Source organism: Prionailurus viverrinus, chromosome C2 (genome assembly GCF_022837055.1).
Source record: "Prionailurus viverrinus isolate Anna chromosome C2, UM_Priviv_1.0, whole genome shotgun sequence".
Classification (NCBI taxonomy): Eukaryota; Metazoa; Chordata; class Mammalia; order Carnivora; family Felidae; genus Prionailurus; species Prionailurus viverrinus.
Genome location: NC_062569.1, coordinates 75,220,070 through 75,242,523, shown reverse-complemented (window position 1 = coordinate 75,242,523; position 22,454 = coordinate 75,220,070). Strand labels below are relative to the sequence as shown.

The 22,454-nt window shown below is 41.3% G+C and overlaps 1 protein-coding gene across 1 annotated transcript in view; it reads left to right on the top strand.

The window, feature by feature from the left end:
* MCF2L2 (MCF.2 cell line derived transforming sequence-like 2) overlaps positions 1 to 22,454 on the top strand; it is a 272,800-nt gene that overhangs the window by 216,991 nt on the left and 33,355 nt on the right. The window contains exons 17-22 of the mRNA XM_047875619.1: positions 2,819 to 2,934; positions 4,099 to 4,168; positions 9,031 to 9,123; positions 10,130 to 10,222; positions 13,824 to 13,895; positions 17,157 to 17,282. Of these exons, the coding sequence (XP_047731575.1) occupies positions 2,819 to 2,934; positions 4,099 to 4,168; positions 9,031 to 9,123; positions 10,130 to 10,222; positions 13,824 to 13,895; positions 17,157 to 17,282 (570 nt within the window). The remainder of the gene's footprint in view (positions 1 to 2,818; positions 2,935 to 4,098; positions 4,169 to 9,030; positions 9,124 to 10,129; positions 10,223 to 13,823; positions 13,896 to 17,156; positions 17,283 to 22,454) is intronic.

Sequence of the window (22,454 nt, the reverse complement as noted above, 5' to 3'; positions counted from 1 at the left end):
TAACATAGTGTTGGAAGTTCTAGCATCAGCAATCAGACAACAAAAGGAAATCAAAAACGTCAAAATTGGCAAAGATGAAGTCAAGCTTTCACTTTTTGCAGATGACATGATATTATATGGAAAATCCAATAGACTCCACCAAAAGTCTGCTAGAACTGATACATGAATTCAGCAAAGTCACAGGATACAAATTTAATGTACAGAAATCAGTTGCATTCTTATACACTAATAATGAAGCAACAGAAAGACAACTAAAGAAACTGATCCCATTCACAATTGCACCAAGAATCATAAAATACCTAGGAATAAACCTAACCAAAGATGTAAAAGATCTGTGTGCTGAAAACTATAGAACACTTATGAAATAAATTGAAGAAGATACAAAGAAATGGAAAAACATTCCATGCTCATGGATTGGAAGAATAAATATTGTTAAAATGTCAATACTACCCAAAACAATCTACACATTCAATGCAATCCCAATTAAAATTGCACTAGCATTCGTCTCAAAGCTAGAACAAACAATCCTAAAATTTGTATGGAACCACAAAAGACCCAGAATAACCAAAGTAATGTTGAAAAAGAAAACCAAAGTGGGAGGCATCACAATCCCACACTTTAGCCTCTACTACAAAGGTGTAATCATCAAGACAGTATGGTATTGGCCCCAAAACAGACACATAGACCAATGAAATAGAATAGACGACCCAGAATTGGACCCACAAATGTATGGCCAACTAATCTTTGACAAAGCTAGAAATAGTATCCAATGGAAAAAAGACAGTCTCTTTAGCAAATGGTGCTGGGAGAACGGGAAAGCAACGTGCAGAAGAATGAAACTAGATCCCTTTGCTACACCATACACAAAAATAAACCCAAAATGGATGAAAGACCTGAATGTGAGACAGGAAACCATCAAAGCTCTAGAGGAGAAAACAGGAAAAAGTTCCTGTTTGACCTACGACACAGCAATTTCTTGCTCAACACGTCACCAAAGGCAATGTAATTATCAACGTTTATTTATTTTTGGGACAGAGAGAGACAGAGCATGAACGGGGGAGGGGCAGAGACAGAGGGAGACACAGAATCGGAAACAGGCTCCAGGCTCTGAGCCATCAGCCCAGAGCCTGACGCGGGGATCGAACTCCCGGACCGCGAGATCATGACCTGGCTGAAATCGGACGCTTAACCGACTGCGCCACCCAGGCGCCCCATCTGTCCAAAGGCAATGTAATTAAAAGCAAAAGTGAACTATTGGGATCTCATCAAGATGAAAAGTTTCTGCACTGCAAACAACAAAACTAAAAGGCAACTGGTGGAATGGAAAAAGATATTTGTAAATGACATATCAGATAAAGGGTTAGTATCCAAAATCTATAAAGAACTTACCAAACAAAACACCCAGAAAAACAAATAATACAGTGAAGAAATGGGCAGAAGACATGAAGCGACAGTTTTCCAAAGAAGACATCCAGATGGCCAACAGACACATGAAAAGATGCTCAATGACACTCATCATCAGGGAAATACAAATCAAAACCACACTGAGATACCACCTCACACCAGTCAGAGTGGCTAAAATTAACAAATCACAAGACTATAGATGCTGGCGAGGATGTGGAGAAATGGGAACCCTCTTGCACTGTTGGTGGGAATGCAAACTAGTGCAGTCACTCTGGAAAACAGTGTGGAGCTTCCTCAAAAAATTAAAAATAGAACTACCCTATGACCCAGCAATAGCACTGGTAGGAATTTACCCAAGGGATACAGGAGTGCTGATGCATAGGGGCACTTGTACCCCAATGTTTATAGCAGCACTTTCAACAATAGCCAAATTGTGGAAAGAGCCTAAATGTCCATTAACTGATGAATGGATAAAGAAGATGTGATTTATATATACAATGGAATACTACTTGACAATGAGAAAGAATGTAATCTGGCCATTTGCAGCAACGTAGATGGAACTGGAGGGTATTATGCTAAGTGAAATAAGTCAGCCAGAGAAAGACAGGTACCATATGTTTTCACTCATGTGGATCTTGAGAAGCTTAACAGAAGACCTTGGGGAGCAGAAGGGAGGAAAAACTCACAGAGATAGAGGGAGGCAAACCATTAGAGACTCTTGAGTACAGAGAATAAACTGAGGGTTGATGGGGGGTGGGGGAAAGGGGAAAGTGGGCGATGGACATTGAAGAGGGCACTTGTTGGGATGAGCACTGGGTGTTGCATGGAAACTGATTTGACAATAAATTATATTTTAAAAAATAATTATTTTGAATAAATATAGCAACATTGAAAAATGCTTATAAAAGTAAAAACAATATATGTAGAATTTTACAAGCTTAGCCCAAAATGCATGTGGAAAAACAGAATATGAATTACATGTGATTACTGTGACTACAACCATATAAAATAAGCTTTTAAAAAGTTATGAAGGAAATATAATAAAACAACAGTAATTGTGTTTGGTTGTAAAATGATGGGTAAGTCTTTGGCTTTCACACTTGACTTGTATAACACAAACATTTTAAAAATACATTTTTTTCTTTCTATAAATTGCCGTTTTATTATCATTGCCATTTAACCATCTTCTGAAGATGGACACACGAAGGACATATCAAAAGAAAGCATTTGATGGAATGGGTTTCAGGAGATAACTGTCAGTCAAGATGAGTCAAGAGCAACAAAGCCTGGAAAACAGCATTTTTCTAAACACCATATTTCCTAATTATTAGGGTTTTGGTCCCTGGAGTAGCTAATTCAGATCATCTCTCATATGTTCCTACCTGTAAAACCTACCTTGTTTCCACCTCTGCAGGGATATATCACTCCAATGGATTTTATTTGGCTGAAGCATCTGATTCCAGATGTTCTTCAGAATAACAAGGAGCTTCTCTTTGGGAATATTAGAGAACTTTATGAATTTCACAACAGGTATATAATAATTTATATTATCAGGAAAAATGGAAAGTAGAAGAACAATGGAAATCAGACTGATGGAATCTGGAGATGAACATGCTTAGACATTGCTAGGCTTAAGCAAGTAGTTCAGAGTCCGTGGATTTGGTTGGGATGGGATGGGATGAGAGGGAGGGAAGAAGTGCCACAGATCTCTGAGGGAGAAGGGGAAAGGCACCAATGGAGCATGTACCAGGTGTCAGGCATTAAGGTAATATTTTTTGTATGTTCCTTTGCTTATTTATCTATTCATGCATCAGCATTTTATTGTGGACCTGTACTATGTCAGGCACTGTGTTCAGCATTGGGAATACAAAGATGAGCAAGACACACATCCACATACGTACTGTCATAGGGTAGTGCTGGGACCTAGGGTGTTGGAAAATGCTAACTGGTTAAACAAGTTGTCCTTGTAGCCCAGGGCTGGTTGGGTGTTGAGTTTTAGAGAATTAGAGGAGGAAGGGACTTTAGAAATCATCTTCCCAGCCTTTCATTTCACAGATGATACTGCAGCTCGTTTCCTCTCTTTACTCAATATAGTAACCCCAAATCACACATGTAATTGATGGAAAAGGAAAAGACTGCTCGGTGAATTGAACCACAGTTGCTTCTCAAACACGTCTCCTGTCCATTGGTCAGACACAAAAGTGAAATGGAAATCCCATTTCTGCTACCTTCTCTGGAAAAGTTATTCAACCTCTATGTAACTCAGGTTTCATATTTATGAAACCCTACTTTGCAAGATTTGGTGGATGATTAAATGAGATATTGTTTATGAAGTACTTAGCTTATGCCTGACTTACTTGAAGCTCTCAGTGATATTAACAGTAGCAGTGGCAACAGCAGAAGTTCTTATTAATGTTATTATCATATAGCAGGGAGCATCATTGCATCTTGTCTATCTATAGCTAGTGCTTAGAATGATCAGGACAGCTGTAGGTAGTTTCAAGGAATCCTAGTAATGTCACAGAATGGTTTTTCTCCCAAATCGGTGTGTTGAAAATGAGTCAAGAGCAACAAAGCCTGGAAAACAGCATTTTTCTAAAGACCTCTTAAAACCTTATATGATTTTACTTTTAAAAAGTTTTAACCTGATACATGTAAAAAAATTAAAACATTATTATACTTTTCTTTCCCTAGGACTTTTCTAAAAGAATTGGAAAAGTGCACCGAAAACCCTGCACTTCTGGCACGTTGCTTTCTCAAGAGAGTAAGTCTGTGCTCCCAGTAAGTCGAAACAACCATGTGATTAAAGTTAACCCTTAATTTTCTGTGTATGAGGCAAGGGCAAATGGAAATATCAATGGTCTAAAGAGTTACACATGCCTTTTGAGTGCAAAGCAGGAGTCGGATGAGTCCAGTTTGACTAAGCTCATATGACAGGTGGGAGCAACTTAACAAGCTTGGCCTCCTGTAAAGCCTGGTGACACGGAAGACTGCCCCCCCCCCCCCTGCAAAGCAGATGATCCTGCTCTGAATGACTGAGCTGTTTTCAAACAAGAATCACACAGCAGGTTTAAATTCCTCACTAAAGTTGTATTAACACTCTCAAGAGAAGTACTGATGCTAAACTAAAAGTCTCAAAAAATGTATTTTCTTCCATTTTATTTGTTTGTTTATTTATTTATTTATACAACATAGAGGATATACTTAGCACCCAGTTTATGATTTCCTGTCCTACAACACCATACTTCTGATTATTTCCCCTTCCCTGCTGCCACACCTCTTCCCTTTTGCCCTCTCTGCACCCTTCCTTTGGGCAGTGAATAGGCTGTTTGGTCCAGTGGTACTCTGTAAGCTGTCACAGAGAAATGTATTGCCCAGTACCACCCCCCACCTAGTGAGGACTATGCAGATGATCCTCACGCCCTGAACTCTCAAAGTCTCCCATTTCTTCTCTCTCTCTCAACCAGCCCTTCTTTTCATTCCCTTCCTTCTTTTTCTTTTTGTGAGCCTGACAGAACAGCTCAAACAGCTTAAAATTTTTTAAACGATCCAAATTATGGCTGATAAGTCTAAGAGCAGTACTTGTGATAAACTGACAGCAAGAAAATAAAAATCCCCAGGTTTCAAGGCCTTTGACATAATGGAGAGGCAGAGCCTTCAACCTTCAGCATTCCTAATGGCTTAGAAGGACCTTTCTTGGCCCGGTGTCAGCTTTCCACCACAGCCTCATCATAGGCTTTTCATCAAGTGCCAGAATTCAAGATACACTATGGGGCACCTGGGTGGCGCAGTCGGTTAAGCGTCCGACTTCAGCCAGGTCACGATCTCGTGGTCCGGGAGTTCGAGCCCCGCGTCAGGCTCTGGGCTGATGGCTCAGAGCCTGGAGCCTGTTTCCGATTCTGTGTCTCCCTCTCTCTCTGCCCCTCCCCCGTTCATGCTCTGTCTCTCTCTGTCCCAAAAATAAATAAATGTTGAAAAAAAAACTAAAAAAAAAAAAAGAATTCAAGATACACTAAAAATGATTTTGTATTCAATCTGATTAATTTCCTTTTTGAGTTACTTTTATAGCATTATTAGTGTTTTATACTGTTTTGCAATTTTTTATTCATCAAACCACCAATGTGAAATCTAGTTTCATAGTTTAGAAATATTTTATAATTGCTTATGTCATTATTGCAAAGACTTGTTTAAATTGTTGGATGAGAAGAGGCCAGGACCCTGTGGGGAGAAAGTGGATATTATTTTAAAAACTGTCCAAGTATAATGAAATGGTCAGGGAATTGCTGACAAAACATCTTTTCCTAGAAGAATTCCTCACCTAAAGTTTTGCAAAGCCTTCTGTAGTCCTCCATTTTGGGAGAAACCTCAGAAATTATTCCATCCAGACTTGCATTTAAATGCTGCATATAATCCTAATGATTTATGATGTTGGAGACAGAATATAGGTAATAAATTCTTCCCAAGCACAAAGTTATTAGTCTGGGACAAATGGAGTAATTAAAAACCATGACCACCTATTCTTTGAGGCTCCTTGAGGGAATTGGCTACTGCTATGTACTTGTTAGCTAATAAGATGGGCCCCTCAACCATTATGTACCACAACAGTTGACCTTTTCTTAGTAGCATTTGCAGAATTCTGTGGAGATGAGTTTTGAAATATTGCTCTGTCCAAGAGTTTTAATCAGACTCTATAGCTTGCAGAATCCAGGAAGATCCTGCCCCAGAGGCCAAGCTCTATGTAGAATAACATTTGTCAGTAGTTTACTTTGAGTTCCATTTGCTCTGAGATCTGACATGGCACAAAAGAGCGTGCTTTCAGACATGGCTGAAAGAGCACTGAGGTGGGAGTCAGGAATGTAACTTCTTGTCTAAGTTGAGCCACTTGCTATCTGCATGACCTCACATTAAATCACTTCAACCCTTGGAGTCTCACTTTCCTTCTCCATATAATAAGCTTAATCATACCAATATGTAAAGTTGTTGTGGAGATCTAATAAAATAGTGTATGCAGAAGGGTTCTACAAAGTACAAAGTGCTTTGTCAATAGCTACCATTTATTGGGTATTCTGTATGTTATATTGGGCATTTGCTGAGAAGTTTTAATACATCATCTCATTTAATCTCACAGCAATCATAGTTGACTATTGTCATAAACCCATTTAATACATGAGAAAACTGAAGTATAGGAAGGTTAAGTCACTGAACTTGGGCCATTTGGTTTGTAAGTGACAAAGCCAAGAACTTAATCTGGACACTCCACCACCAGAGGCTCTGTCCTAATGCATAAACAATCATGTGTGAATATGAATTTTTGGTAGCAATTTTTTTTAGCCTCCTGATTTATTCTATAAAAAGGTGAGGGTAATCAGGCACTTTCTTATGCTGCTGGTTAGTGTATATCCTTTCTTTAAGGAATTTTGGATTGAAAAGCAAATTTAGGTCAACAGTTGTGTTTTGGTGTTTGAAGGCTTATAATGTTCTGCATTGCTCAAAGTGCAGACATAGTACACAGACATAGGAACACAGGTTTCTGCTCAGCATCCATCAGGAGAACCATTTGCCTCTGTTACTGGGAAAGTTTGGGGAAAGGTGGCTGACTGTGGAGGTTGTTTTACTGAGTGGGGGCTGGACCTCCAAAATCTCCTCCAGCTTTTAAGAATCCTCTAGTAGTTGGGGCACCTGGGTGGCTCAGTCAGTTAAGCCTCCAACTTTGGCTCAGGTCATGATCTCTCAGTCTGTGGGTTCGAGCCCATCATTGGGCTCTGTGCTGACAGCTCAGAGCCTGGAGCTTACTTTGGATTCTGTGTCTCCCTCTCTTTCTGCCCCTTCTCTGCTCATTCTCTGTCTCTCTCTGTCTCTCTCTGTCTCTCTCTCTCAAAAATAAATAAACCTTAAAAAAATTTTAAAAAAAGAATCCTTTTGTGGTTAGTGTTGAAAGCAGTGAAACATTGAATTGTTTTAGGTGCTAAAGGCCAGTGTTTTGTGCTCTGACGGACCCAATGTGGGTGAGATGCCTGTATCAGTTTGTAATATTTTATAAGCCTGACTTTTGGTATGGCACGAATGTTCCCCATGTGTAGGTTGCTCTGCTCTGGAAGCCGTGCCTGGCTTATCAATGACACTCGGTAGATAGTTCTCAAGTGAATAAATAATGAACATATTGTTAAGCTCGGAGTTATTATTTTAGTTCCTTAACCTGTCTGAACAACATTTCCTCAAGGGTCATCTCCCTTCCATACACAGACGCATGTAGTTTTTCCTGGAGAGAGTAGCAAAGGACAGAGTTGCTGAAGTTCTTGGAGTGAAGTGAAATGACCACTTACAATCCATCAGGAGAGGAGGAGAACTACAGAAACAGAAAGCATTCACTACAGCAGTGTGTTTGGAAGTAGAATAGACCTTGGGGTGCCTGGGTGGCTCAGTCATTTGAACATCTGTCTGACTCTTGGTTTCAGTTCATTCAGGTCATGATCTCACAGTTGGTGAGCTCGAGCCCCACATCGAGCTCTGCACTGACAGTGCAGAGCCTGCTTGGGATTCTTTCTCTCTCTCCCTCTCTCTGTCTGCCCCTTCCCCACTCACTCTCTGTCTCTCTATCAAAATATATAAATAAACTTTAGAAGAAGAAGGAGACAGAGAAGGAGAAGGAGAAGGAGAAGAAGAATAGACCTAGCTAAAGCTGTGAGGGAAGAAATAACCTGTGTCCACATGAGGGACATCAAGAGTTGGCCTGAGAAGCATAAGGACACAGAAGTCCATGAGGATGCAGCCACATGGGCTTCTCCAACCAGAGTGGCACAGGCTTTATGACAAGTGCAGCTGCTCTGGGCCAGGTCCTACTGATGGAGTGGATGGAGCTGGCAAGCTGACTCCTTTCTATCTGGGCAACCTTTCTATCTGGGCTGTTGATAGGTATGTGCCCATCTCTCATGGCCTTTGAGGCAAAAAGAAATAGGCCACACAGCACTTGGAATCTTTCATCTCTAGCCTTAGGATAGTCGTGTAATTTTTCCCATCTTGGAGTCTGGTGCTACAGGTGGAAGGTGATGTCTGAGGCAGAGCCTGCTCCTCTGAGAATTGCCCAAAGGACTTAGATCTATGTTGCTGTGTCCAAACTGCCATGTTTTCCTCTTGGGGTGTTTGTGCCTTTGGCTGTCTCTTGGGGTTTTTTTTTTCCCTCCTAGGTTTGGCTCATGATGATCATAATAGGAAGACAGGGAGAGAGAAAGATGGGGCCATCAGCTACTGGCACCTTTTCTGTCAGTTTTGTCCCTCACTGCAGAGCTATTCTGGGGGAACAGTGATGTCCTGGGTAAAGAGCAGAGGAGGAAGGATGGAGATGAAAAACCTTCCCGGTTTATGAATTAACTGATTTACCAGAGTCCTGTAGTTGCTCCCACAGCACCCTGTTCATGTCCGTGCTTAGTACTTATGGCTGTTTAGAGCCCTCTGTTTGCCCTCCCATCACACAGTCACCCCAACATAAGGTTATCACACACCCCCAGTTCCTCACACCATGAAAATACTCAGGCTTGTTGAATATTCGAATGAATAAACAGTATCATTCTATTCTCTTCCTGAAAAATGCCGCCTGATTAATTTGTTCCAATGCTTTTCCTCTTCCAGAAAGAAGATCTTCAAATGTATTTTAAATACCATAAGAATCTGCCCCGAGCTAGGGCAATCTGGCAAGAATGTCAAGACTGCGCCTTCTTTGGGGTAATGTTGAGACCACAAAGTCTCCCACAAATTGCTTTCCCTGAGCAATGTTTGCATGCGCCAAGTCTTTAAAGAAATCAGAAGTATGAACAAGGCAGGGTAATTTGGCATTTGAATTTATATTTATTAAAAGTCTCTCCTGTTTTGAAATTCTGTGTTGGAAGTTTTGATGCTGCCTTGGGTCTCTATGGGACAGGCCTGTGAGGAGCAGCTGTAGCCTGATGAGCAAACCAGAGCCCTCTTGTAGGATGGGGAATTTATTTATTTATTTATTCATTCATTCATTCATTCATTCATTCATTCATAAATATCACTTACTGTCAGGTTAGCTAACATACAGTGTATATAGTGTGCTCTTGGTTTCAGAAGTAGATTCCCGTGATTCATCGCTTACATACAACACCCAGTGCTCATCCCAAGGGCCCTCCTCAATGCCCATCACCCGTTTCCCCTCTCCGCCGGCCCTCCCATCAACCCTCAGTTTGTTCTCTGTATTTAAGAGTCTCTTATGGTTTGCCTCCTCTCTGAAACTATTTTTTCCCCTTCCCTCCCCCCATGGTCTTCTGTCAGGTTTCTCAAATTAGGATGGGGAATTTTAAATGGGCTCCCTGGAATGATATTCATCAGTCATCACATAAGTCATCAAGTCTTCCAGACTCAAAATGAGCTGAATAGACAACATCACCCCCAACTGAAACACAGGCTGCATCTTTTTCAGGATTTGAAGTGCCCCACTGTGTTCTACCAGACTTGCTTTCTAAAAGAAATAAATGGTCCTGCTTCCCTAGTTGCATATACAATTACTAGCCAAGCCATCCTCTTTCCCCTTTCTCTCATTTTACATACTGTTCCTGAGGGATCCATCAACTCAATAGCTTTACAAAGCTGGTCAACACGGGTGCACCTCTTTTCCACAAGGAGCCCGCTTCATTTCTTGTTTTCAAATGCTGCCGCTTTGTTCTCTCTGTTTGTTTTGTTTCACATTGTTTCTGTTTGGCTTTTAAAGGTGTGCCAGCGCCAATTGGATCACAATATCCCTCTTTTTAAGTATCTTAGAGGACCAAGCCAGAGGCTTCTAAAATACCAGATGCTGTTAAAGGTAAAGTCAATGAGACAGTGCTTTCCTGTGCTGGGAAAACATGCACGTGCTGTGGTGCTCTTTTCCTTAGACATGTAAAGCTATGACTTTATCTTCCCAATGTGAAGATACGTCTATCCTCCAGGCTTTTTCTGTCCTCCAAGCCTAAAGCAGCACACCTCAGTGAGGAGTAAGACCAAAGAATCAGAGAGTTGAAAGGGACCTGGAAGCCTGGCTAATCCAACATGCAGCCCAAGGCATAATCTCTAAGGAGGCTGGTTTGGGGCTGGAGAGGTTCTTGGGAGCAAAGGGTGAAAGGAGTCCCTCCACACTGCTGGCAGCTGAGAGGGTAGGGAGGCAGCCAGAGCCTCTCTTCTCATGTAAGATATCGGCAGGTAAGATATCGTCGGCTCCATTTTACAGATAAGGCAAGGAGCTTCAGAGAAGAGTTGTGATTTTCCTCAAAGTCACAATTTTATGTACATTAAAGCAATGGAAGGGAGAAGGCAAAACCGGAGTCTTTTCTCCTTTTGCAACATCCACCTCCACCCCTAGATTAAGAGATCTTTCTCAAGAGCAACATAACAGAATGAATTTTGCTCTGCTGAACACCTAGGTGGTTCTTTCTCTGACATCAGCACACCTGCAGGAGAGCACTCCCAAACACCCAAACAGGACAGAAGGAGCTGTCAGGCTGCCTCCCCATGTGTGAGCTGAGGGAAAGGTTCAGCCACTTCTCCATGTTGTGTTTTGAGTTAACCTTTATGAGCAGCTCTTGCCCAGTGGTTACCATCTCTTAAAAAAATACAAGCACCTGCTATTTACTGGGTACCTTCCCATATAAATTTCTTATTTAATCTCCACAATCAGATGCACCAGAAAGTCTCTGGTGTATGAAGAAACTGAGGCTCAGGGAGGTTAAGCTCATTGCCTAACATTCTGCCCTCAGAAAAAGGTGCCCTTTTCGGTTTGCATCTGCAGCCCCAGCCGAGGCTGGACCAGCTATGCCGTCACCAGCTGTGGCATTACCGGACCTCTTCGGCCTTAGTTTTCTCCTGTGTGAGATACTGGAACCTCCTTCACAGGATTGGTGTGAGGGGCAAGTGGGTAATGCATGAAGAGAGCTCACTCAGTGCTGACCCCTGGGAAGCTTCCGGGAACACATAGCCATTGTTTTATACCCAGAGATGTCACACTGGTGTGGGAATGAGGGTGATGCCCACTGCCTCCCTCCACGAGTGGCATATATGAGTGTGTTTCAATAGTGTTCATTCAGGGCTTCACACTCCTGTAACCGTCCCATCTTTACTGTCATCTAAGCTGGGCAAGTCTTACCACTGAGCCCCGTGAGGAAGGAGCCAGACAAGTGGGGGTCCTCACCACCTCCGTCTGGGGGCATCGGGTACCAAGGTGCTCGAGTTTTCCCACAGAAGTGATGCTGAGACAATCATGAAGTTCTGTACCATAGCCGGAGGACCACAGGGCACAGTAATTAGAAACCCAGACTGAGGAGTTAGCCATCATGGGTGTGGATCCAGCTCTGACACTTCCAGACTGCTTGGACTCAGGCAAATTACTTAACCTCTCTCTGCCTCAGGTTCCTCAACTGTAACATGAAGGTAGTACTAGTACTTTCCTGGTATGTTTCTTGGGAGCATAAATGAGGTAGTCCAGGTGACAAGTAATTAGAGAATTTTGTTAGTTCATTTCACTGAGGAAACAAGAGACAGAATCACTGTAAAATATTCCTCGGGGGTCTGCGCGAAACCAATGGAGGTTACTCAAGGCAAACCAGTTTTTCCCATTCACTGCATGCTGGAAAAACAAGTTCAGACCACTGGCCCGCCTGTGAGGGAAGGAAGAACTTTCCAGTGTTCTCCACCCTGAGGGACAGAGCTCATTCTGAAAGGCCTACCATCAACTTCTTTAAGAACATGGATGTCTGACTGATTGTCTCATGGCTTAGAAAGGATCATGGGATCCTGGTCTGAGACAGCTTTTCCCTAGTACAAAAATAAGGGAAAGAAATGATAGATTATACCATTAAAAATAGACACCTGAAAAATTGGGTAAAATATCATATAAGCAAGATAGATACATGACAGATGGTCAGCATGTCTAGTAATGAGTGCATAGAAGTTAATAATTTAAAAAAAAAGAACCAAAAAGAAATGATACCTATGAAATAATATCTTTCCTGAGATATTATGAAAATTAACAGTCAGAACAGAGTTTTGAGTACATAATGTACATAATGTCTAATGAGTCATGGCAAACTGATTAAAAATATATTGTATATTAGCATATATTAAAAATAGATGCATTTAGGGACAACAGAAATTCACTTTTATTGAGCCCATGATTTATGTCAAATAGGCTATGTATGGAAACTATCAGATTTAATGTAGAGAATTTTTCTAGCCTAGATTTTAAGATATATATGATTCGGAAAATGGTACATTATTTATTTACAGTAAATTTTGCTTATTACAGGAAGAATGTTCTAGAATAGGTGGTTGTGCTGATTTCCTGTGTAATGCAAGTCATGCGATATTCATTTTTCTTCTTTTACAAAAATTAAATAGACTACTATTAGGAAAAAGAATTAATAGGGAGAGGTTGGTAAAAGGGTATAAACTTACAGCTTATGAGATGAATAAGGCTTGAGGATCTAATGTAAAACATTGTAACTGTAGTTGGTAACAGTGTATTTTATAATTGCAATTTGCTAAAAGTAGAACTTAAATGTTCTTGCCAAAAAAGAAAAAAAGAGATAAATATGTGAGGTAATGGATGCGTTAATTAACAAGATGGAGGCAATCCTTTTACAATATATATGTGTACCAAATATATATACCATATATACTTTAACTTTATACTTTAAATACCTAACAGTTTTATATGTCAATTATACTTCCAAGTTGAAATAAAAAAGAAAATAATAAAAAAATGAACAGAGGACATAGGCAGTTTACAAAAGAATAAATGCTAATGGCAAACATGTTTTTGAAAGTTCTAACTCACCTGCTCTTTGAGAAATTCACATTAAAACAATGAGGTAGGATTTCTCTGTCGATTGAATTGATTAAATCACTTTTCGATTAAATGTTAATACTCCATGTATGGTGGGGCTAATGAAGCAAGCTTTCATATATGACTGGTGGGAACATAGTCCTTCTGTAAAGAACTTGGAAATACGCATCAGAACTTTTAACATTGACGATTTCACTTCTAGGAATTTATCCTTAGGAAAAATGCACAAAGATTATTATTATAGTAAAAATTATCGAACCTAAATGTTTAATAGTAGGGAGATTAATTAATTATGGTTTATCTACAGAATGCAACAGTCTGCTACAATTAAAAAACATGTTTACAAAAACATAATGTCATGGAAAAATGTTTGTGATATGTTAAGTGGGAAAAAATAGGCTCCGGAATAATGTTTCCAGTATGATTCTGGTTGTGGAAAGAACTCTGTGCCATTCTTTCGCTCTTACATGTGACACACAAACTTACATACATCCTCTGTTGATTTGGCATTTGCTGGAGATTGTTGACATGGTAGATTTAGTTGGCATTTTGCTTTTTAATTTCCAATAAGGCTTTTGGGTTAATGCAGGGTCTGCTGGACTTTGAGACTCCTAAGGATTGGGAGATAGACCCAGGAGACCAGGAAGGAGGTTCGGCTAAGGTACTGTATATTAAATATTAGCTTACATAACTAACTGTCAATGGTATCTGTCTCTGGTTGGAAGGATTTATGGCAATTTTGTTTGTCTTGTTTATGATCTTTATTGTTTATATTTTCTAAAATAGCATATATCCTATAATTTATAGTCACAGAAAAAACAAAACAATTAAAGGCAATTTCAACCTGAGCTTTGTAACAGGACAAGTAGTAATACATTTTCTTCCCTTCACATAGAAATATTTTAACAAGAGGTGTGCCTGGGTGGCTCAGTTGGTCAAGCTTCAACTCTTGATTTCAGCTCGGATCATGATGTCAGGGTCGTGGGTTTGAGCCCCATTTTGGGCTCTGCATTACTGACAGTATGGAGCCGGCTTAGGATTCTGGCTCTCCCTCTCCCTGCCGCTCCCCCACTCACATTCCCTCTCTCTCTTAAAATAAATAAACTTAAAAAAATGTTTTAACAGGAACATGAAATTAAGTGAATGTGTAAAATGCATACATAAAAGACTGGAAATAAATATGATAAAATCTCAGCTGTGTTTTTCCTGCATGGTAGGATTATGAGGAGCGCCTGGGTGGCTCAGTCGGTTGGGCGTCCGACTTGGGCTCAGGTCATGATCTCGTGGTTCTCGGGTTCGAGCCCCGCATCGGGCTCCGTACGGACAGCTCAGGGCCTGGAGTCTGCTTTGTGGGTTCTGTCTCCCTCTCTCTCTGCCCCTGCCCAGCTCATACTCTCTCTCTCTCAAAAATAAATAAAACATTAAAAAAGAAGAAGAGATGGGAGCCATACCACATACCACATTTCACAGGAAATTTGTGACTTACCAGTGGGGTTTCTTTTAAATTTCCTATAAAATATTCTGGTTTTAACAAGAAAAACATGAGGAGCAGTCATTTGTATGCCCTCCCTGCTCAGAATATATGGTAGGGACCCCTTCAAATTAAGAGAAGCTCAAGATACAGATAATAATTTTATAGCCTGGAGCAAGGGGAGCTAGGCTGAGTTAGTTTAATAATATTTGTAAGGATATTTCTGAGCCCTACATTATGCAATGTAAAAGTAACTACCTGCTGTGTTTGTGGGAGGAGGGTTAGTGGGAAGGAGAGGGAATAGGAGCAGTTGAGTCACGAAAAGGAAGTTGAGGGCTTTTTTCCTGATGTTTATATATATATATTTTAAAGGTTTATTCATTTTCAGAGACAGAGAGACAGAGCATGGGGGGGTGGAGGGGCAGAGAGAGAGGGAAACACAGAATCTGAAGCAGGCTTCCAGGCTCTGAGCTGTCAGCACAGAGCTCGATGTGGGGCTGGAACCCACAAGCCATGGGGTCATGACCATATATATATATATATATATATATATATATATATTTTTTTTTTTTTTTTTTAAAGAGAAATCGCAGGGGAGGGGCAAATAGAGAGGGAGACAGAGAATTCAAAGCAGGCTCTGTGCTGACAGCAGAGAGCACAAGGTGGGGGGCTCCAACTCACGAACTGCTCAAATTCATACACAGCGAGATCATGACTTTGTCTCAAGTCATTGATTGGTCTTGTCACTCAAATCCCTGATCCAAAGAAACTGATCCCCAGTGCTTAGGCAGAGATTAGGAAAATACACAAAACTTTGCTTACATCTTGGTGTAGAGGACAAAAAGAGGTGGGGCTATATGGGGGAGGGGGGCAGCAAAGAGCTGTCTGTCCTTTGTTGTAGAAATTGATGTGTTAGGGGTGCCTGGATGGCTCCGTTGGTGAAGCGTCTGACTCTTGATTTGGGCCCAGGGCATGATCTCATGGTGGTGGGATTCAGCCTGCATGTCAGGTTCTGTGCAGAGCCTGCTTGGGATTCCCTCTCTCTCTCTCCCTCTGCCCTTCCCATGCTCACACTCTCTCTCTCAAAATAAATAAGTAAACTTTAAAAAAAAAAAAAGGAGAAATTGATGTTTTTAAAAAAATTTTTTTAATGTTTTTATTTATATTTGAGACAGAAAGAGACAGAGCATGAGCAGGGGAGGGGCTGAGAGAGAGGGAGACACAGAATCCGAAGCAGCTCCAGGCTCTGAGCTGTCAGCACAGAGCTGGGTGCGGGGCTTGAACTCATGGACTGTGAGATCATGACCTGAGCCGAAGTCGGACGCTTAACCTACTGAGCCACCCAGGCGCCCCAGAAATTGATGTGTTTAAAAACAAAAAGGAAGAAACCAAAATCTCTTTGTTGGTATTTACCAGATAACAGATAAATATGCTATGTAGGTAACAGGGGAATAAAATACTGAAACTGTAAGCAAAAGACTTTCACACAGAAACAGTCATCTCTATTGTGTCCTAAGTGTCACGGTTGTAATAATTGGAACATTGGTCTCTTGAATTAGCAGTTACAATGTTTCCACTTAATGCTGAGACTTTGTGTTTGGGAGGTGCAGACCATGTTGGCTTACCTCTTTCATGTCTTTCATGGTGATAGAATGTGGGAAAGACTGGGGAAGGAGAAGAGGGAGAAAGGGTAGAGCTGGAGGGGGGATTCAATGTGGCAAATCCAACAGTTAGGGCATTTACATGATACTTATTAGTAAGCCTCCACATGGCAGGCAGCTCATTCTCTGCCTCTATGAGAGTTTACAAATATCCTCCTCTGGGATGGTTTTAAGCATAAATTTACCCACAGGAATATGATACTGAGATTGTACTTTTCAATAGGCCCCTGGTGGGATATAAAACAGGGAGAGCAGCTTATATAAAGGGTCTGGGTTTTTCATGCTCTAAAAAAGTTCAGCATGGGGGTGCCTGGGTGGCTCTGTTTGTTCAGTGTCTGGCTCTTGATTTCGGTTCAGGTCATGATCTCGAGGTTCATGAGATTCTGCCCTGTTTCAGCACAGAGCCTGTGTGGGATTCTTTCTCCCTCTCTCTCTGCCTCTCTATTTCTCTCTCTTTCTCAAAATAAATAAATAAACTTTTTAAAATAAAAGGTCAGTATGTTTCTTATATAGCAGGAATATAATATCCATGATTTTGTGAACGTCATTCTTCATTAGTTCAATGTACAGAAGGTGCGGTTGGTTATTTTGCTTGTGTGTTTATCATGTGTATAAACCAACAAGTATCTTTAACCACCGTTCTTCGGGAGCAGGGAAAGAGATCCATGTATTTACCTTCTCAGTCTCTGTGCTGGCTGGATTGGTCTCTCCTTATCTCTGTCCTGTTTCCCTTGTTCACTTGGTAGATGGTTTACCTTTTGATTTCCAACAAGGCATTTGGTTTCCACAGAATGGGCCAAAGAGGACCAAGGATTCAGCATTCTTAGCTGAACTACAACAAGCTTTGGCCATGATGGAGGATTTGATCAAGTCCTGTGAGTTGGCCGTGGACCTGGCAGCAGTCACTGGATGTCCGGTATGTGCCATAGCAAGTGTTGGAACATCTCAGCAAAAGGCAGGCACAATATTACAAACATAGGAGATAGCTTATGGCAAAGCTAGAGAGATGACCTGTGGTAAAGGAATTGGACTCTGAGGAAAGTAGCCTAAATTGTTCTGCAAATCTGTGCTGTAGGAATCGAGGCAACAGCTTAGCATTTTCAGGAAACTTGTGTTGTATTTCCTGGGGTCTTGAATATTGAGACTGACCCACATTCTGGAAAAGCCAGGAACTCAAGGACCAGAACATATATGGGCGGGGCAAAGTGATGAAGGAGTAATTTATTCTGACTCATGGCACTATTAAAAGATTAAAATTTTTTCCTTCTTGACTCAGATTTTCTTGGTACAAAGTCCTTTGAAAATAGGTCCTAAGTGAAAGTCTAACTCCATTTTCACATCGCAGATCTCAGAAGAGGTCTGACAAGCATATATCGTACATCCCTTAATCTAAATGATTGAAGGAAAATACCAAAAGAAGCAATGCTAAGGAGTTGAACTCTCTCAACCCAGGCATTAGGGTAAACTCCTGAGTAGGTCAATTCCAGGAATTCCAGGCAAGCTATCTTCTGTAACTGTATGGGCTCCTTAGGACTGGCCCATCACTGGTTTTCCTGGAGGTGCTCTAGATCTTGACTTAGGTGGATTAGTTTTCCATCACTGCCATAAAAACTTACCACCACCTTGGTGGCTTAGAGCAGCACAAGTTTATTATATTATAGTTCCATGGGTCAGAAGTACAACACAGTCTCACCAGGCTAAAATCAAGGTGTCTACTTTCCTTTTGGGAGGCTGTGGGAGAGAATCTGTTTCCTTGCCTTGTCCAGCTCATTAAGGCCACACACATCCCCTGGCTCATGGTTTCTCTCTCCATTTCAAAGTTCTTCTCAAATCACTTCATTCTTGGACCTTCTCTTCGACTTTCAAGGACTCTTGTGATTACATTGGACCCACCCATTAATCCATGGTATCTCCCCATCTCGAAATCAGCTGATGAACGGCCCTAATTCCATTAGCAACCTTAATTCCCATTTGTCACGTAACTTGACATATTCTCAGATTCCAGGGATTAGGACGTGGCCCTCTTTGGGAGGCTGTTATTCTGTCTACCACACAAGGATCAAGCATTCTGAGAATTACATTTCAGACAGATACTTTTCCTTCTCATTTTTATCCCATTTTAACATACTGTTTATTGAAGTCTAGGCAAATGAAATGACCTTTCTTTTCTTTCCTGATCATAAGTCAAACCTTGCAAATTAATTAGGGGCCAATGTGGTCTTTTTATTTCCCTCCCTCCTGGTATTTCTCTGACCAGCATCTCAGAAGCAGCCCCACTGGGTCCACTGATCAGGCAGTGAATGCTGTTACTGTCCCCTGGGACTCAAGAGTGCTCTCTGCTTACTTCTGATGCATGATTCAGAAGGGTATTCATGAAGCACAGCGTATGTGAAGGAGGGGATGATTTTCTTGGTAAAATTTTTTTCCTTCTTCATTTAAGGAAACTCAAGGAAGCAATTTGTTTAATCATTTTGGAACATCCTCCTGTTCTTTTTATCTTTGAACACGTGTCAGCTAATCCTGTTAGTATCCATCTCCCTGAATCAAATGAATGTCTTGGAAATCATACACAGGGCAGGAAACTCCCAGTTTTATTCTAGGTGTGGGTAGCATAGAAGGAGGAAGTTATGAGAAAATAATTACCAAAATGTAAGTAAGTAGAATTCTAATTTCACTTAAAGGCAGCTTGCATGCAAATGAGATGAAGCAGCTTATAGAGTTTTAGACAGTTTTGCATCAAATGCAAAGAACTTCTTTATCCCATATGTCCTCGGAATTGTGCCTTTGACATAAACTCTTGGTTTTTTTCACTAAGATTTTAACTGGCTTTACGTCTAGTACATTAGCTACTTTACCCTGACAGTTTTATCTAATCCTATTGAATTATAGAAGAGCAGGCGGTGAAATTTTCAGTTTCTGATTCAGGAATAGATCCACGGAAAGAAGAGTTAGCTCACCCAAGATTACGTTGTGCATCAGCCTGGACTACTTCTTGGACATCTTCCTTCCCTGTCCAGGGTGCCATTCTCTCAACACTTTGTTCATCTGATTTTGTTTAGCGTTTACTAGCAACTCAGCTACTCCTAACTCAGATCTTAGGACTCTGACTCTGCTTTGTAGAACCGTAGCACAGGGTGTTTACAATCATGTGCTGAGTGTGTGGACAAACCCAGAACTTAACCTGTTAGTTTCACTACTTGGTATCCAATATTAACATGGTTCTGAAAAGGAAGGACACTGAACTTCGGTGGGTGAATGCATAATTAAAACAACTGAAAATATTCCCTCCTGATATTTACAATGTTATTCCTGTTGTACACTCAGTTAGTTCTTGGTTTAATTTAATCACAGAAACTAAAAAAAAAAAAAAATTGTTTTAAGAAAGTTTATTTTGTGGAACACCGAGATGTCATTTATTCCTTCCATTTGCAAAAAAAAAAAAAGTGTCCCCTCTATTCAATCCAACGCATAAAATAGAGATTTGTATAGAGTCCTTTTAAATCCTGACTTGCCAGGAACAAGTTCCAAAGTTGAGTAGTAAAGGTTATTTTCTGGAACAAATTATGCCATTCAATAAAGGATATATTTTTATTGCAAGTTTTGTGGGCTAAGGCCAGGTATTTTATTTAAGTTCCTACTTTATTTACCGTAGTGTTGGCTGCAGAGATAAGACTGAGTAAATAATCTTAACAACTCAGTGAAATTGCATTGTGCTTCTTCCCACGCTCAAGACACCTGTGTCAAAGGGTGGTTGGTTGTAAGGAGTTAATGAGGATTAAATCATAATAAAAGCAGCTAGCACTGTGCCTGGCAGCTGGTAGATGCTGAAGAAAGGGCCCTACAGCTGACTTCCTTGGGTACTTGATCAGACCGGAAAGGAAGGAACCCCTTTGCTTCTGGTGATTGTATTAAGGGGCTTTTCTGTCCTATGGCTTCTTCTTTTTGTTTCTGGACTGACTTTGTGCTGATGCATTTATCCAGATGTTTCCTATGTCTTTGTGCAAGAAGTATATATCCTTGTCACATTGCTGTCACTGCCAGGAATGGAAACCTGGGCATCCGAAAGTGGTCTCTTTCTTGAGGCCATGTTCAGTAGACACTCTCCCAGCCAGATTCTTCATTTCGCTGATATAGTCACATTTGAAATTCTTCTATCAGAGTTCTTACCTACAAAATTCCACACATGAAAAACGGTGATAGTTACTAGTTTATTTTGCCATCATTTCCCACATGGAGGAGGCCATCTGACTTTTCACGTCATTATTTGTTTTGGGATAGCCCCTGTGTTGTATCTCTGAGTTGATATCCATTAGATGCAACACACCAGGGTACCTGGGTGGCTCAGTTGGTTAAGCGTCCAACTTTGGCTCAGGTCATGATCTCACTGCTTGTGAGTTCGGGTCCTGCATCGGGCTCTGTGCTGACAGTGCAGAGCCTGGAGCCTGCTTCCGATTCTGTGTGTGTCTCTCTCTCTGCCCCGCCCCCACTCATGCTTTGTCTCTCTTTCTATCTCTCTCAAAAATAAACATTAAAAAAACTTAAAAAATTCAGCACACCAAAATGATGGCCACAATATTACATCATTACTAGAAAACCTGGTTTGCAGATATATTCATTTCCTAGAGCTGTAATAAAAAAGCTCCACAGTTCTGCAGGCTAAAAGTAAAAAATCAGTGTGATGTCAGGCCTTTGCTCCCTCTGAAGACTCTAGGAAAGAATCTTCCTTCCTTGCTTTCACCCCTGGCTTCTAGTAGTTGCCAGCAATTCTCAGCATTCCTTGGCTTATAGCTGCATCACTCCAGTTTCTGCCTGTCTTCATGGAGTCACCTCTATGTGTGTGCCTGTGTCTGCGTCTGTTTTCTCTTATCATGAGGACACTAGTCATTGCATTAGGGCCCACCCTATTCTAGGAGGATTTCCTTTTAGCTAAGTACAACTGCAAAGACCTTATTTCCAAATAATGTCACATTCTGAGGCCCCAGGTGGACATGAGTTTTTTTGGAGACATTGTTCAATCTAGTACTGGGGCATCACCAAATTAGTTTCCTCACAGTGTGGAGCATTTAGTTTTGTGTCCCCCCAGGTACTCGTGCCAGTAAACAAATAAATATTATATGTCAAGGGGACATATATCTGCAGGAGTTATGCATGTGGTCTCCGGCCCTGGAACCAACTTCAATCTAATTGGAAAGAAAGGATACATATAGTTGAAAAGATGACCAAGGGTCATCTTTGATCTTGCTCAGAGGGATCCCCCTGCCCTTGCCCTTGGGAGGTGGGGTTGCCTCCATGCCAGCATACATCCTCGCTGGTGGTAATACGTGTGCACCTGCTCTTCATCAGCTCTGCATAGGGCACACACCCTTGGCTGCTGCAAGATGGGCCTTGAGCATTGAGATGTCCAATCCCATCACAAGTGTGGTCCCTAGAAAGTGTATGCAAATACCTGGATGACATGCAGCCCTTCTGTTTCAGCTGGACTCAAAAGACCCAGCAGTTCCCTCCATTGACCTCCAGTGATGATGGGCTTACTGGAATAGGTGACCATAGAGCCTTGGGAAGAGTCAGAACAAAGAGCTGGGCTCACAGAGGTGGGAATGGGACAATTCCAGGACTCATAGCAGCTCTAGGGCCTTGGCTGGGGAGAAGTGGAGGTTTTCACCTGTGTGCCCTGCCTGTATGTGCCAGATACATCCACACACCTGATGTCTTCTCCTCTCACCACCCACTGACTGGTTCGTTCCCTCTGTCCATGTCTTGTCCTCTTCCTCATAGTTTCTGGTGACTCACTTTATTGCTCTGCTACCTAATTGTATTTTACACCTCTTGCTCTCTTACAACGCATCTCACAGCTACAATTCCTGTGGATTCCTGCCTTAGTTCAGACAGCAGTCAAGTTGGCTGGCCCCTCTCTGAATTTATATCTGTTGGTCAATTGCCTACTAAGGTGCAAACAGCTGTGGCTGCTGGAGGGATGAGGTGGAAAGAGCAGAGGTGATAAAGACAACATCGCCACCTAAAGTTGCCCCTTCAGCAAAGCTATAGACAAGGCAGTATCCTCATGGCCTTGGCAGTCACTTTAACTAAC